General features: G+C 37.7%; 1 protein-coding gene across 6 annotated transcripts; it reads right to left on the reverse strand.

Moving 5' to 3' along the window:
• Nucleotides 1-3,709: 3,709 nt before the first annotated feature.
• Nucleotides 3,710-12,427, reverse strand: LOC140834999 (uncharacterized). 6 transcript variants are annotated; one of them, XM_073200285.1, is made up of 9 exons: nt 12,291-12,427; nt 7,691-12,090; nt 7,567-7,602; nt 7,289-7,509; nt 7,085-7,208; nt 6,313-6,514; nt 5,915-6,238; nt 5,164-5,837; nt 3,710-4,812 (listed from the first exon to the last, which is right to left on the reverse strand). In XM_073200285.1, exons 2-9 carry the CDS (start codon nt 11,933-11,935, stop codon nt 4,195-4,197), a joined length of 6,444 nt encoding a protein of 2,147 aa, XP_073056386.1. In that variant the 5' UTR covers nt 11,936-12,090; nt 12,291-12,427; the 3' UTR covers nt 3,710-4,194. The 6 variants fall into 6 exon arrangements, with proteins under 6 accessions (XP_073056386.1, XP_073056394.1, XP_073056368.1 ...); XM_073200293.1 differs by having other exon boundaries at nt 6,313-6,496; nt 7,289-7,512; XM_073200267.1 differs by having other exon boundaries at nt 7,289-7,512.
• Between the last annotated feature and the right edge of the window lie 3,124 nt (nt 12,428-15,551).

Raw genomic sequence — 15,551 nt, forward strand, 5'->3', positions numbered from 1 at the left:
ACATTCTCGTATTTGGGTCATCTATGAAAAAGTATTATTTTTTATGTTAAAAGTATTATTTTTTATTGTGAATATCGGTAGGGTTGACATGTCTCACAGATAAAGATTAGTGAAACCGTCTCACAAGAGATCGACTCAAAATTAAAATATTGTCTTTGAGGTATTTTTATTTATAATCAACATACATTTAAAATTTTTTTTACACCAATCTTTATATTCTTTTTTTAAAAAAATTAAAAATATATTTGGTATACTCGATCGATATAAAGGGTTTTTTTTATTATTAATTTTTAAAAAAAAATTTTAAAAATAATTTGGACAGTAGTGGCTTGCGTACAATTTTTACAGGATCCAACTACAGCATTTTACGTGAGAAGAAGCTGCAGCTTTGCGTGCTCAATGTTGAAAGTTTGCGGACTTCAATTATTCGAACATCCTCTTGGTTTTCTATAAATAAAGCTCGACATCCTATTCAATATTCTTATTTGATAAGTGAATTACTCGAACGAAAAAACAAGTGTTCGTACATTTGAAAAGTGAAGATTGATTTTTTTTTTTCAGTTGTGTGCATACATTAAGCATTATATTATTTTTTTAATTCATTCTTAATAAATTTTTAACTTTTATTTTTATATTTATTACTTCATTTCTTATTAGAATATTTTGTATTAATTTGCTAATTGATAATTTATTTCAAAATAGCAAAAAATAAAGTTGTAGAATATCTCAGAGTCCACTATTTACGTACAAGCGACATGTATCTCATCAACATTCCGAAATTGTTGATGATAGTGTAAGATTTAAGTGATCAGATAATCTGATTTGCATGTTCTATGTTGGGAATTATTTATACAATTGTGTCCTTGCACACTTGATATATATTGGGTTTTACAATGTGGTTTTTGAGTGTTTGACAATCATTTGATTACTGCTCTTGTTGAACGATGACAACGCGAGACAAACACATTTTATTTTAGATATGGTGAAGCAACTGTCATCTTACAATAATTTTCGATAATTTGGGGTCTAACAATAAAATTGTGTCCTAGTGACTGTAATAGATATTTCCCGTACAGTTGGACAATGGCAACATATGTGTCTCGAGTTGTTGGGATTTTCTCTATAATCATCGCATTTTAAATGTGGTCATTTGTCAATCATTGCACTACATGGTCACTGTATATCAACTCTTATTGATGATAATAGTTCGGAAGTAGAAGTCGTGAAATTAAGGAGGGTCGGCTGGACTCATGTTTTTGCAACTCCTGCATGATATCGATTGTGTAAAAGCACATCGATACTAGCCATACAGAGAGAAAATTTAAACAGATTGATAGAAGAATTTTGGGATGAATAAGTGTAAGAAAGAAAAAATTACGAGGAAAGTTAGATTTAAAAATTGTAAGAAAAAAAATGTTACGTATTCACTAAGTTTTCTAGATTTTAAAATTTACAGGATCAACTTTAAGGCATGAACCATGCATATTCAACGTGAGAATCATGCTGGAAACATACCAGTCTTTGTGGAAATCGCAACTTTGAATGCATGGGACCAACAGAGCTGCGACGCCGACAAAGTGTATCGTCCGCGGTCAATAGGAATGGACTCAGCAAGATAGGCACCGTCCACCGATACTATAAGGGTATGTTTGGTATGGGTGATAAACAAAGGATAGATTGTTAAACTCGTGTTTCTCTCATTTATTATTGGTCCAATTAATCAAGAAAGTCATGATAAAAAAACCTATATGAGAGAAAAGACATCCTATTGTTTTGGGAGGATTGAGAATCCAATTATATATCCTTACCTTAAGTTTTGTTATCAATCCAATTTGTTATCTTATCCTACACACCAAACATAGCCTAAGTGGACGTTACAAAGTGTCCGCTTATAGTCGGCAACTGTTGGTGTCATTTTGTATTACTCTTATATAACCTCACCAGCCAAATTAGTTTTGAAATTATTATTTTTTGTGACATCGATTGATTTTTATACAAATACATCTATCAACAAGTTTAAATATCAACACATCATCTGCTACAAATTAATCAATGCCCACTTTCTATGAATTGAAATATTCGGATATTATATCTTACAAATTACATATTTAATATAGTTACATCGACATTGTCATCCAAATAACAATTAAAATATCAACAAAACAATTATACAAACATATAACGCATACACATAATGTATCAAACATGCCAAGTATCAATTTTTTTTAAAAAAAAAAAATTGAATGAAAGAGGGGGAATTGTTTTGGATTGGCCATTGGAATCACATCCAGTTGTCATTTCATGCTTGTCCTTTTTATTACATTAGAAAACATGGGAAAGTAAATAGTGGTAATTTGTTCTAACAATAAATAAATAAAATATATATATGTATAGTACGATTCAACCACTTTTGGCTTTAAGTAATTGGATCACATTCGATTTTAAACGACATTCCAACTCCCAAGAATGTTGACGCAACTACTCAACTAAATTTAGCACAACTCCGATTCCCTACTTTCTCCTATATTTGGAACCTTTTTCAAAATTTCCAGCAAAAATAAATCAAGCATTGCTTGCTAGTAATTAACTGGAATTTTTTATATTATTGTTTTGGTGCACAAAAAATATATAATCCAAAACAGCCCTCGACTCCACAACAGCAAAAAACGAAAATATTAATTCATCCGATAAAATATTCGGACAGGGTTTCGTGATATCTAAAAAAAAACCGTGCATAAAAAAAGAATTATTTTGGTCTTAATTTGGAGACACAACGTTCAAACGTACTGGAGAATTGGATTGATGGTAATCCAAACCATGCACCCAGATTTTAAGGTTTAGTCCCTTTACTATGTTCCGTTGATTTGAATAATTGAAGTTTTGTTATTCAACTTAAGCAAAGATTGATATATAGAGTTAGGACAAAATTGATCTACATTATTATAGTAATTGAAATAATCTATTAGAAAATGTACTTATTTGAAGGATGATACAGTATATATATTTGTTTATTAATAAAGAATTTAAAGTATGAAATTTTTTAACCAACTTAATCATTTGATAGAATTTATTTTTCTTTTTCCTTTGTTATTAGTAAAAGTAATTGGGCTTTAGAATATAGAAGGTATTTTTAACATTTGAAATAGAACATGAACAAACTTATCGACAAGTCTGCATAAATGTTACATGTATTTTGGCTTGTCTCCTCATTTAATTTTAAAAAGATTTATGCCGAGTAAAATGCATATGAAGTTCTCATGTTCAGATTTGTTCGATGCTAAAAGTAATGCCTTCGTCGGGATGAGTTCTTCCATCAAATCTACACAATAGCAGCATAGTTTATGCCAGCCGACGATTCGATACCAAGTTTCGCTACCACCTAGGTGCGAGGCCAGACCCAACCCGTACATAAACAAGTGAAAATAAATAAATAACATAGATTCATAGAGGTGCTTGCAAGAAAGAGCCGAGGGAATGGAGAGGACAACGAATCCAGGAAAACTACCACTAAATCTATATCTTTATTAATCACTTGGAAGAATTAAAGATGCGTACAACTTACAGAAATGCGGCATCCCGGAGTAAAGTGCTGATTTCTCTAGTATTATGCAGCAGTGGCGGAAACTTGGAGAAGAAAGCGGCAAAAACTATGGAATCAAAAGTAGACTTTTTTAAGACAACTTGTCTCGTATAGATGAATTTTGGTTAACACTGAAACGATAAGTTTATAAATAATTCAAATGTATAAACACATCGTCATAACCCAAAGAGACCAATCCCTGAAGGACGAAACGAGAGGCAGAATGCCAAACGTCAGTTCTTGCAATTTATCAGCACAACAGCATCGAGTCAAGAAACAACCACGATGGAGCAACTGATTCATGGTTGACCTATCCGCCCAAAATCTCGCAGGAAACAGGGTTGTCCACACTCAGATTACATTTAACACTAGATCTCATCGGTTGAACTCTATCAGAAGAAACTTGGAAAGATAACAAAGAATTATTTCCTCAAACAAAAGAGCAAACATGAGAGGATGATGTGTCCTACGTGTTCCATTCGTTAAATAACAGTCTATTTTCAAAGTCCACTCGTTTCTAACATCATGCCTCGGTGAAGATGTTGGCAGCTGGAAGGAGAAGCAGCTCAAGTGTAAGTCTATACCATGGTGAACAAAGGCCTCAAAAGTTCCCATTAACACTCTGTTTTAGCCACGTATATTTGTTTTATTTTTGAAGCAGGAAAACCCCTATCCACACCACTGGAATGGCTCCTTCCATGGAAACCAGTCCTACGATGTGACCATTCATTTCCAGCATTGTTCCTGTGAGAAACACCCCCTCTTTGATGACTGTGACCAGCAGACTTAACCTGTTGGATGGGCAGATTCTTCTGTAGAATTTGAGTCTTTACAGAACTTGTGTTCCGGTGTTTGCTATTATGATTGTCAAGGCTATCCTCAGGAGGCGTGCCAGCCTTACCAGATTCAGTATAAGAAGAGCTATGAATCACCATACTCTGCCCAGATGCGACAACCCCAGTGGATCTCATTGAATCTACTAGCCCAAGTTCAGCAGAAAATGGGGCAATGTTTGATTCTGTGGCCACAGAAAAACTTGGGACATTGTCTGACGACGTTTGGAAAGGAGGTTCAGCAAACATACTAACATTAACAGGGTGGTCAACGGAATGCCCATGATTGACTTGCGAAGGAATTTCAGCTTCTACTTGCGGCTGCAAGGTTGTCGAGACTGAGCCATTGGAAGTGGGCATATCCCCCCATTGAGCTTGGACAGATATATCAGGGGCAGACTGAAAAAAGAGAAATTTAACCTTTTCTGAACTACAAGAAATTGTATGACAGAAATGTTAAATAAGAATGCACCGAGAAAAAAAGAAAGCTCAAACAAAATTCGAAAAAAAATCATCTCATACGGTCCCATAGCAGTTTTAATCCACTGTATAATTCCTCAATTTGCAAAGGAGAGATCAAGCAAGCTGAAGCAACTAACAGGGGAAGCAGTATCACATATAAGATGATTTACTTTAGAGCATCACGATTGTCAAAACTAAAAAAAAAGGAAACGAAGACTAATATGCCAAATCATAGCACAGTTTTTCGACAGCACAACATGACTTGCACAAAGAACTAGATTCTTTTACCTGAAATGGAGATAAATTAAACATGGGTAAGGGGGAGGCCATAGGCTTAAGTGGAGATCCAGGGGGAAGATGCCGAATAGGAGCCATCATATTGGAAGCATTGTGCTGAGTGGATGTTGTATTTATGCTATGTATGTCTCCTTCGTTAACTTGAACAGAAGTTGAAGTATGTCCAGAAGGTATGAAGGTGGTTCCCATAAAACTCAAACCGAATTGTCCATATTGACCAAATTGTCCAACTGGAGCAAAATGATTGTAGACAACCATATGTGGGCCCCCCTGAACACCAGGAATACCTCCAGATCGATTAATTAGACGGCCTGGATACCCAGCTGGAGGATTATAAAATGAGTCCACATCAGAATGCCATTGCTGCCAGTTACCAATAGGTCCTGAACTGGGTGCTGTACTCTTTTGCGGCTGTGATAATGTGCCAGAAGATTCCTCATGCGGACCAAAAGCAAGAAGTGGACTGCCCAAGATTGGATTTACCTCATAAAAAGGTAAATGGGAAGGACCACTAGAAAAATGAGAAGGCATCTGGCCAGAAGAACTTGGCAATGGTGACCACACGGAGATTTGAGTTGTCTCGACAGAGAGATCTGCTGGAAGGGATACGGTTAGTGACTCCTCACATTTTGATTCATTTACCAATTGCTGACCTCCGATTACACCTGTAAAAAGAAGTCAAGATTGTAATTATAAATGTGTGAAGGCCACCCTTAAAAATGAGTTACACTTCTGTATTCACCTGTGGTAATGACATCAATATCAGGACCGGTAAAAGTTTTGGTATCTGGAACATTAACCGCACTTAATGTCCCCAACCCATTCCTGACTAAATCATCAACACAGATGGCAGCAGCAGAAGCTTCAGCTTCAGCCTCACAATCTTGTAGTGGAACACAACCATCAGCGGATTGGTTTTCTTTTCCGAAAAAAAGAGAACTACCATTTTCAGCCACTGAAAAGTTGCGAGATATTGGCACATCGTTTCGATTAGAACCTGGAGCACCAATCCCGTGTGATACTGCACGGCTACTAGGAGGAAGAACAGAAGGAGATGTCACAGCACCTAGTATGGAAAAAATATATATTGAGGGATGAACTAATGCGAGATAAACTATACTTGTAGTAGCGAGAATCTACCAAATTGAATTTTCTCTCCAGCAAGCAAGGAATTGATTGGACTTGCACCAGAGGAAAATGTTTTCTCCTTGGCCGAAATGGACATTGTTGGCAAGATAGCATCACTAGCTGTGCTGGAATGACCTCCAACAATAGAATTGTGTGAATTGTATCGCATAGGTTTCGTAGCCTCCTCAAGTTTGGTCTGTGTCAGTGACATAACCTACAAGAAATCAAATTCATTGATAACTGATATAACTTTTTCCTTGGAAAAGATGCAAAAAGTCAACTGTCCACGATGTTGACAAGATCCCTTTATCAATCTTACATAGCTTAAGGTCCTGTCGGCATTTAGAATATGGGATGCGAAAAAAAAAACTAAATGATGCAAAGGCAACAAGCTATCGCTTAAACTTTCCTCTCCGGCTAAAAGGAAGAGATAAGTAAACTATTGTTCAAATTCAAGACACTCAACATCAACTTCATCAAGGCTCGGTGTGTAAAAAAACTCTAATCAGGAAAAAGAGACATGGCGATCCAAAATAATGATTATGATACATGATTAATATATAATCCATGGCCTAAATACCATAGTTAAATTGAAATGCCAATGACTTCAGTTGAGAATTAAAATGGGCAGGTTTTAAATACACTAGTTGAATTTCAAAGACAAAATGACTTTCATGTGATACACCTGGACATTTCAAGGAATAGCAAGCACAATTTACAATGAATAACAACCAGCTGTTATATCTCCTTAAAAAGGCAACAGCCTAACAGAAGTTCGACGTACCTGTTGGTTAATCCCTGAAGTGCTCCAAGAAGTCGATGACAATTGGATTTGGTTTGTTCCATTGTTTTTACTCTCACATCCTTTTTCACCACTAGATACAACAGTCATAGAACCTGTTTGGGGCCTACAACGACGTGTTGCAACACATTCAAGATGGTGTTAAATAAGATAAAAAAATTTGAGCTTCTGTACAGAGGTAAGTACTTGATAGTCTGGGCTTCAGAATTTATAGGAGTGCCAATTGGGGCCAGAGGTTGGAAAACAGATGTGGCAAACCCTGTTGATACTTCATCATGTGCCAACTGATGGCTCTCCGAGACAGTAACATCCAAGCAAGATTCTTGGTTCTCATATGGCATGGCGAGCTTACTCGGGCCTCCTGGGACAATGGAATTTGGTTTCGGAGCATGCAATTTGCAAGGTGGCTGCTAAAAAATTGATATCCACAAGTTTCATGGATGATGAGAAATACGCATAGATACCTGTGTGGTGTGTGACTTTGCTTTAATTTTTTCACTCTGTTCACACAAATCAGTAAGCCATTACATGCCGTCGAAAAACAGCCAAATAGGTGCAGGAAAATAATGAGAAAATAAGCATCGATACCTTTGTCGTGGTTGATTTCGCTTTTATTTCTTTTTCCCTTTGATCACGTCGATCATTTAACATTTGTCTTTTGGATCTGACTTCAATAAAATCATCCTCATCGCTGGGAGCTTCTATACCAGGTTGTTCGTAAACACGAACAATGCCCTTCAGCAAGGGAGCATCAACATCCTCAGAAACTTTTTTCGGTAAATTTGCTTCAGTGGGGTAGGAAATGTTTCGGCTCTTAAAAGATATATTTTTTCCCATCTCTTTTGCTACCATGTCTCCAGGATTGACCACCTGGGAATCAATATTATCAGAGACTTCTACTTTAGTTCTGTGCTTCAGAGGTCTATTAGAAATGGTACCTCTCTTGGACCAACTTCTTCTAAAATCTCCCATGGCCTTTCCTGTATAACTTGGATTATCATCTAAGTCTGAATCTTTAAACGAAACCATCAAAGGACCTTTCCCCCTGTCAATGTTCTCCCAAATCCGGAATTCAGTGTGTTGAACAGTTCGTTGAGACCTTCTCGGAAAGCCAGTTGAATTCGCGGGCATGCCATGAGTAGTGAAAGATGATCTGGTATCTGCATGTCTGAGTATATAGGAATTATTGTTTCTCCTGCAACCATAAAATCGATCAAGACGTCTAGGTCCAGTGAAAACTTTATCCCCAGAAGCAGCCTGAACTGGCTGTTGCATAATCTTCATCTGACTTTCAGATTTCTTTTCTTCGGATGATGGTGAATAATTCTTTGGAGCTAAGCCATAATTTCCTTCTTCCATTCGGGGTAGAGCTTTTGATTCCATTTCTTTATCAGTAGCACTTGAGACAAAAGTCGTACGACCAATATTATGGTCAGCACGGCTGTCTGCTTCCAAAACAGAATTAATTCCCACGGAAAGGCTCCCATGAGATTGCTCAGGCAGTCCCGAAACGAGACCTGGAAGCTTGTTTAACTCAAATTCTGCCACATTCTGGGCAGAAACATCTCGAGCAGGCTGATTATACATAGAGTCTCCAGCCCTCTGATTCAGATTAAATTTGGCCTGCATGTTAGGCTTCATAAAAGACTTTGATTGGGGGGGCATGGGCAATATTCCCTGTGAGATAGGAGATGTATACTGCATCTGGCCAAACTGGAACACTGGAGGCTGTGATGGATCCATGTAAGTAAAGGATTGACCAAGAGGTAGATGGATGTGGAGAGGCATCTGGATGGAACCAATTTGTATTGCCGGCACAGGAGAAGGTATCAAAGATGGACCAGAAAACAGCCCAAACTGAAGTTTAACAGGTAAATCGGTCGGGCTTCCTGCAGAAGATATAGATGATATACTATTCTGGCCAACAGCTGCTGTGGCATCGCCTGAGCACGTGACTGATTGCTGCACAGGTAAGCCAGTGCTACCCAAGGAATCAACGCAGTCTAAAAGATCTAATCTGCAGGAATAGGAAGCATCAACAGATTGACCAATAGAACTTTCCAATATCAAGTCACTTTCTTTGATCTTAACAGAGGAGCTATTTGCACTTATATCAGACATGTCATTTACATTCAGAAGGCCCCGTTCTTCAGCAGGAACCTCATCAACTAGTCCTCTTTTCTCCCCTACATTACCTGAAATGTCGGGGATTCCATATGTTCTATCTTGGGTCCTTGAACTATTTTCAAAGTCATCACTCGGTATTACCACTTCAACACCCTCGTCAAAGCCTAAGACCACATTATCCACCATATCAGATGGCTCTGTTTCTTCGAATTCAAGGACTTCAAACTTTTCATTCAGCTCAAGATTCTCGTCATCGCCATCACGCACTTCATCTTCTTCTGTGTAGCCATCTTCATCCTCATCATATTCTTCTTGATGTTGCAGTGTGTCATCATTTTCAATAGTCCATTCTTCATCCTCGCTAGAAAAGCCAGAAACCGATGCCCCAGTGCCAGATTTACCATTCAAGACGACAGATCCACTCTCAGATAAAATATTACCTTTCACATCTGCTATACCAGCTTTTACTGGAGAATCTTCAAATCCATCCAACTCATCATGGGAGAGCTGAGGAGGAGAATTTGGAGGGCTTGAAACAGATAATGAAGATTGTGAATCACACCTTGATTTATTTTTTTGAATGTGGTCCTCAGGGGTTATATTTTTAACCTCCACTTCAGGCAGTTCGAGACCCTTTTGATTACCACCGTCATAAAATGTTTGCCCAATTGGTAAACTTCTTGCAAAATTGGTATAACGAATTTCATCGCCAAGGACAGCCAAGGGGCCAGATCGGTCATTAGGTCGCTCAAAAGGAGCCCTCTGAGATGAATTAAGTGAGGGAGGAGGAAGAACACGAGGCTGTCTCATGGAATTCCTTGCCCTCACATTAGAATAAGCCCTTGACGCTGCTCTGCCACGACCAAATGCATCTCTTCTTGGACTGTAATAATCAATCTCCTGATCCAACGCTGACGGAAAGAAGCTACCACCATTTTCAAAAGCATCTCTTCGAATTATACCTTTTCCCCCATCAAAAAAGTTCGAGGAACCTTCACTAGGAGGGTAAGGTCTCCAGCTCATCTCGTAAGGCCTGCTAGGAGCAAATGGATCAAATGAAGCTGAAGTTGTCAACTTATCAACCATTCTCTCACCATCTTCCCAAGAATCCAAAGTCCTGGAGAAATCTTTTTCCTTAACTGAAGCCTCTAGTTGTTCGTCATTAACCTTGTTAGGTGCAGATATGTTACCCCTGGCAGCCGTAGACAATTGGGCCTCCCTCTTAGCTATCTTAGCTTCCAAATCCAGAAGCTTCTGTTTGGCAGCTTGCTTCCTCCTCTCTTCTTCCATATAAATTCTTCTCATTTCCTCCTCCCTGGCAATTCTGTTCTCTTCTGCTATTCGAATTGCCTCTACTCGCTCATGTTCTGCCCTCCATGCAGCTTCTCGGGATTCCTCTTCCACCCTTCGTTGCCGTTCCTCCTCTTCCCTAATCCTTCGTTGTCTATCCTCCTCCTCTCTTCTAGCTAGCTCCAAAGCTTTTTCTTGTTCTACAATGATTCTGTGTCTTTCAAGCTCTTGCATTTTCTGAACTCTTTCAAGTTCTGCTTGAAAAGATTCTCTAATAGGATCGTGAAAATCAGTTGATTTTGCAGCATCTCTTTTCTTTCTAATAACACCAACAAGGCCACCTGAAAATATATCCCTTTCATCAAAACCTGCAGCTTCATTGCCTCGTTGACCCCATCTGTCATATGGACTCTGAGCTACTTTATGAGTTAAAAAGCTCGGCCTGAGTAAGTCAAGATTCCCATCCCAATAACTATCAATCTTTGAATATCCAGCATCTCTTCCACGTTCTCGTTCCGTAAACCTGTGACTTGTGTCACGCTCATCATCTGCCCAGTCTGACCTTGGATTCAAGCGAACTAGTGGTAGTGGAGAAGCAAAATACTCATCCTCTTTACTAGTTTGAGCAGCCAGTCCCCCCCTACCTATCCCACGGCCCTCCCCACTCTTCTCTACCGAAAAATTTCTGGTAGAATTCCATGAAGGCTGCCCTGAAGGCTGTGCATTAACCAACGAACCCGAATGATAGACGTCTCTCTTCTTCTGATTCAATTCCTCACCTACAATCTGCTTTTGTTTCTGGTTCAAAGATTCCTTTTGCTTCTGGGATGCCTCAGAAGAGACGGGCCTTGCAGCCTGCAGAGATGGAAAATCCTCACCTCTTAAAACCATAGTTTTCTGGGTAGAAGGTAAAAAATCCCGAGAGACAGAACCAGAACTGGAACCCAAAAGTCCTAACCCATTAGAACGAGCTGAAGGAGGGACATAAGAACCAGTGCCCCGGCTTACCCCATCCTTAGCTTCCAGCACATCAGCCAAGGGAACATGAGCATTGCTCTCATTCTTCTCGGACAAGGCAGCAACAGATACCGGTTTGGTCCAGCCCACACGCGATGAAGAATGTTTCGCTCCACTACCAGGAGCAATACCACGACTGGGGTTGGACGTATCGAATCTCTCGTGTTCTTTCCTCAAGGAGGGCAAATTTAAGGGGGGTGGAACAGATAGCTTCGAACCAGCCTTCTGAGCGCTGCCCCGGTTCTTGGACAGAACCAGCATTCCTCCACCACCACGGCCCCACCCAGCAGCGGAAGCCTGCCCTTGATAGCCTCCACCACCACCATTAAGCTGCTGCTGCTGCTGCCCATAAGACTTGTTCAGATTTGCTGACACAAACTTGGAGCCAGGGTTGGCCATCTCCAAACCTAACACGAAGCCGAAACCAGAATCCGGAACCACGGCAAAGCATCAAAACCGAAACCCAAAAACTTCCGTCTAGCTCTTTCTCCCTCCCCTAGAAACGCAATAAAAGACGAATCAACAGTCCCACCAATAGATCTCCCTGGCAAACACTACATAAAATAAGTAAATCAAACACGATGGGCTATCACAGTTAGGATAATAGTTAAAAAAAAACGTTGCAAGAAGTAATCTTTGGTCACAGTTAGCTAATTAGAGTTCATAAATATAATTAATAGTGTAACTGAGAACAAATCCGGGGCGATCAAGCGACAGGAGGAGCCGCGCGAATCAGCAAATGAGAAGAGCATACCTCGGACGGCGTAAGGCGGAGGACCGTACGAATATTATCGTGAGATCGTAGAGGAAGAAGCCCTAAAATGTGCTGCGACTACAGTATCAAGAGAGATTATAAATGCATATAGATCCGGACATGAAGATGAGTTTTATTTTGTTTTTTTTATTTGTTTTTCTTAAATAAGACTTTGCTTTTTCTAGATTTGTTTCTTTTTTCAATTTTTTAAGGGATTATTATTATTTCAAATTTATTAACATCACGTTCATAAAAAATAATATTAAAAATAAAAATATTATTAAATAATATTAAAAAAAATTCTGATAAGATTTAGGTTGGTAATTCTATTACTTTAATTTATGGGAAAATAATTTAATGTAATATAAGTTTGATTAGAAAAATTTATCATGTATTTAAAATTATTACTTTTATTATTAATATTATTATTGTAAAGATTTAAATCTAAAGAAACATATGGTTAGATAATTGATTATCTTTAATATTGAGAACTAAATTGTTAAATACTCCTATCAAAATTAATAATAAAAATCCAGAAAATAACAGACTCTTATATAACTAATTTGAGTATCTAAAATGCATTATATTTTTTCCCAAATACCGCCCACGTAACTTTTTTCATAAGAATAACATAATAAGTCTGATGTTGAGGTGCGATATCAAATTTTCAAAATAATTGTTATTAATTGTGTATATAATTACCACTTATTGATTCAACAATTTTTTTATAACATTAAGATTCGCAGATCCTATCTTTGGCCAGTTATAAGTAAACACAAAGATAAACGATGAAGTTGTTCACACTGACTAAGTAAACCACAATGAACAAATCATATATTGGTAGGTAAAAACTTGTGTGAGACGGTCTCACGGGTCGTATTTGTGAGACAGATCTCTTATTTGGGTCACCCATGAAAAAGTATTATTTTTTATGCTAAAAGTATTACTTTTTATTGTGAATATGGGTAGGGTTGACCCGTCTCACAGATTATGATCCGTGAGACGGGTCTCACATGAGACTCACTCTATATAGAAAACTAGAAGTTGATACGACAGTAGTAGAGAGATTGAATTCTCGACCTCAAAATTTATCATAATTTTATGTTTAAAAAGTCATAAATTGCTATGGTAATTGTACAATTTTTCTTGCCTTTTAATCTCTTTTCCATATATCAATCAATATAAAATATAAAAGAGTTATCTCATAAAATTTATACGTGAGAATATCTCATATGAAAAAATAAAAAGACATTTTCTAATATTTCATCCAAAAAACAAAAATGATCTCCAAGTTAAGCTAAAGTCCGGTCAGAATTCAGGAACACGGGAATTGAATGTGAGATTCTGTTTTATGATGCTTTTCTTCCAAAATCAAACACATTTTTTTTTAAAATTAACCTTGTAACAGCCGTTAAAACAGCGATCGAAGATTTAGGTGAGACGCGGCTCAAGCTACGGATCTGTAACGATAGAACTTCTTGATGAAACAGAGAACCATAACGAAATCGATACAGCAGAGGCTCATCATTAGAACCACTGTGACGGCACATTCCCGCCGTGGCGGCGACTGAGCTTCGCAGAGCCGCTCCCACGACGCTCGGGCTAGAGGTGGTTCCGGAGGAAGATTGCGATTGTGAAAAACCGCGTACCATGAGGTAATAATTATTCGGAGAAATCAATAGGATGACCATTATCATAAAAAATAATAAGATAATTAGAAGTTGTTTGGATAAAACATGATGAGAATTACTCGGTGAAATGGTGTACCAACGCCAAGCCGTGGACTTGGGTTTTGACTTTTGGATTTTGTATTCGCCGAAATAGATTAAGCTTATTGGTCCACGACCAATCCACTGAAATAGGAGGCCCAAAAGGTTCAAAACCAGTATGGGCCAAAACGTGATACATGGGCTGCAACAAGAATGGCACCATTCCTGTTTAGGGATCCAGAATCCTAGCCTTTCCAATTGGGTTGAATAGTTTAATATATTGATATTTTTTAGGTATTGAAATTGAAAGAGATGAAATATAATTTAATTAGATTTAAAGTAGAAAAAAAAATGTAGTCAAAAATTTGTGTGAAACGATCTTAAAAAGATATAAATGATTAAATTTATTTTACAACATGAAATAATATCTGATTAAATAAATTTGCAGGGCAATCAAAATCTTGCTTACATTTATTTTATGATATACTCATGCGCAACTTTAAAAAAAACTTGATTTTACGTCTCTCAAAACAATTGTTATCGTTCAATGATTAAGTTATTTCCAATAGATCTCACTCGAGCTATATTGGAGCAGTTATAGCACAAAAATCTTTCAGATATGTGTAATATCTTTAGGAGCTCGAAATTTTCGAAAAGTCGGAAATTTTAAAACTTAAAATTTTCGTGGTCGTAATTCAGTAGATGATAATAATTATTATAGAATATTTCTTCATCTCTATTATATAGTGCTTAATATCGAAATACATATTTACATTTGTAAAAACATGTTTTATCAATCCAAGATTGATAGTATAAACATCGCTTCTCTTGTGGTGCAGTAACATAAAACTCGAGAAAAAAACCCATCTCCCTAAAAAAAAGATTGGTATTGTTGTAACCTTTGTAAAGTGTATACATACATACTAAGTCTCCAATAACCCAAAGACAAAAACCAGTGCATAATGGTAATGACAAGAAACATTGTTATGTTAGGACAAGGACTCAACATGGGACAATGACAGGACTCATATAGTCAAATTGTCAATTAAAAGAAAGGCCCACAGACAATAAAAAATTCAGGCCCAAAAGAAAATGGTCAGGCCCACAAAAGCCCTCAAATCAGACTTAGCCAGCGAAAGACGATTAAAGTAGAAAGGCCCACCTTTGGATAATATACGAGACATGTCGGGCTATTGTGAGTGACTGGCAACCACTAAACTACTTCATCCGAACAAGACATCATAAGCTGGGGAGAATCTTGAAAAAAATTTGTGCTGCACCATTTGGGACGATGCTTGCACAATATGAGAGATATTGAGACAGGAAAAGGGCGTCTTGAATATGACATCGGGGATATAAGTTACCCTTGTTGATGTCTTCATGTTCTAGACATTAGAAAGAATCTTGGTGCTGTATACGAAAGTTCAAGACATCATAGGATGTGTTGCCTCCTAGCGCGACGCACACTGATTCACGAACTGAGTGATAGTTTTTCGAGTTTTACAAGACTTTATGGTGTCTTTTGGTGGCTCATACACCTCCTTTGATAAAA

The sequence above is a fragment of the Primulina eburnea genome, chromosome 1 (genome assembly GCF_022965805.1).
Source record: "Primulina eburnea isolate SZY01 chromosome 1, ASM2296580v1, whole genome shotgun sequence".
Classification (NCBI taxonomy): domain Eukaryota; kingdom Viridiplantae; phylum Streptophyta; class Magnoliopsida; order Lamiales; family Gesneriaceae; genus Primulina; species Primulina eburnea.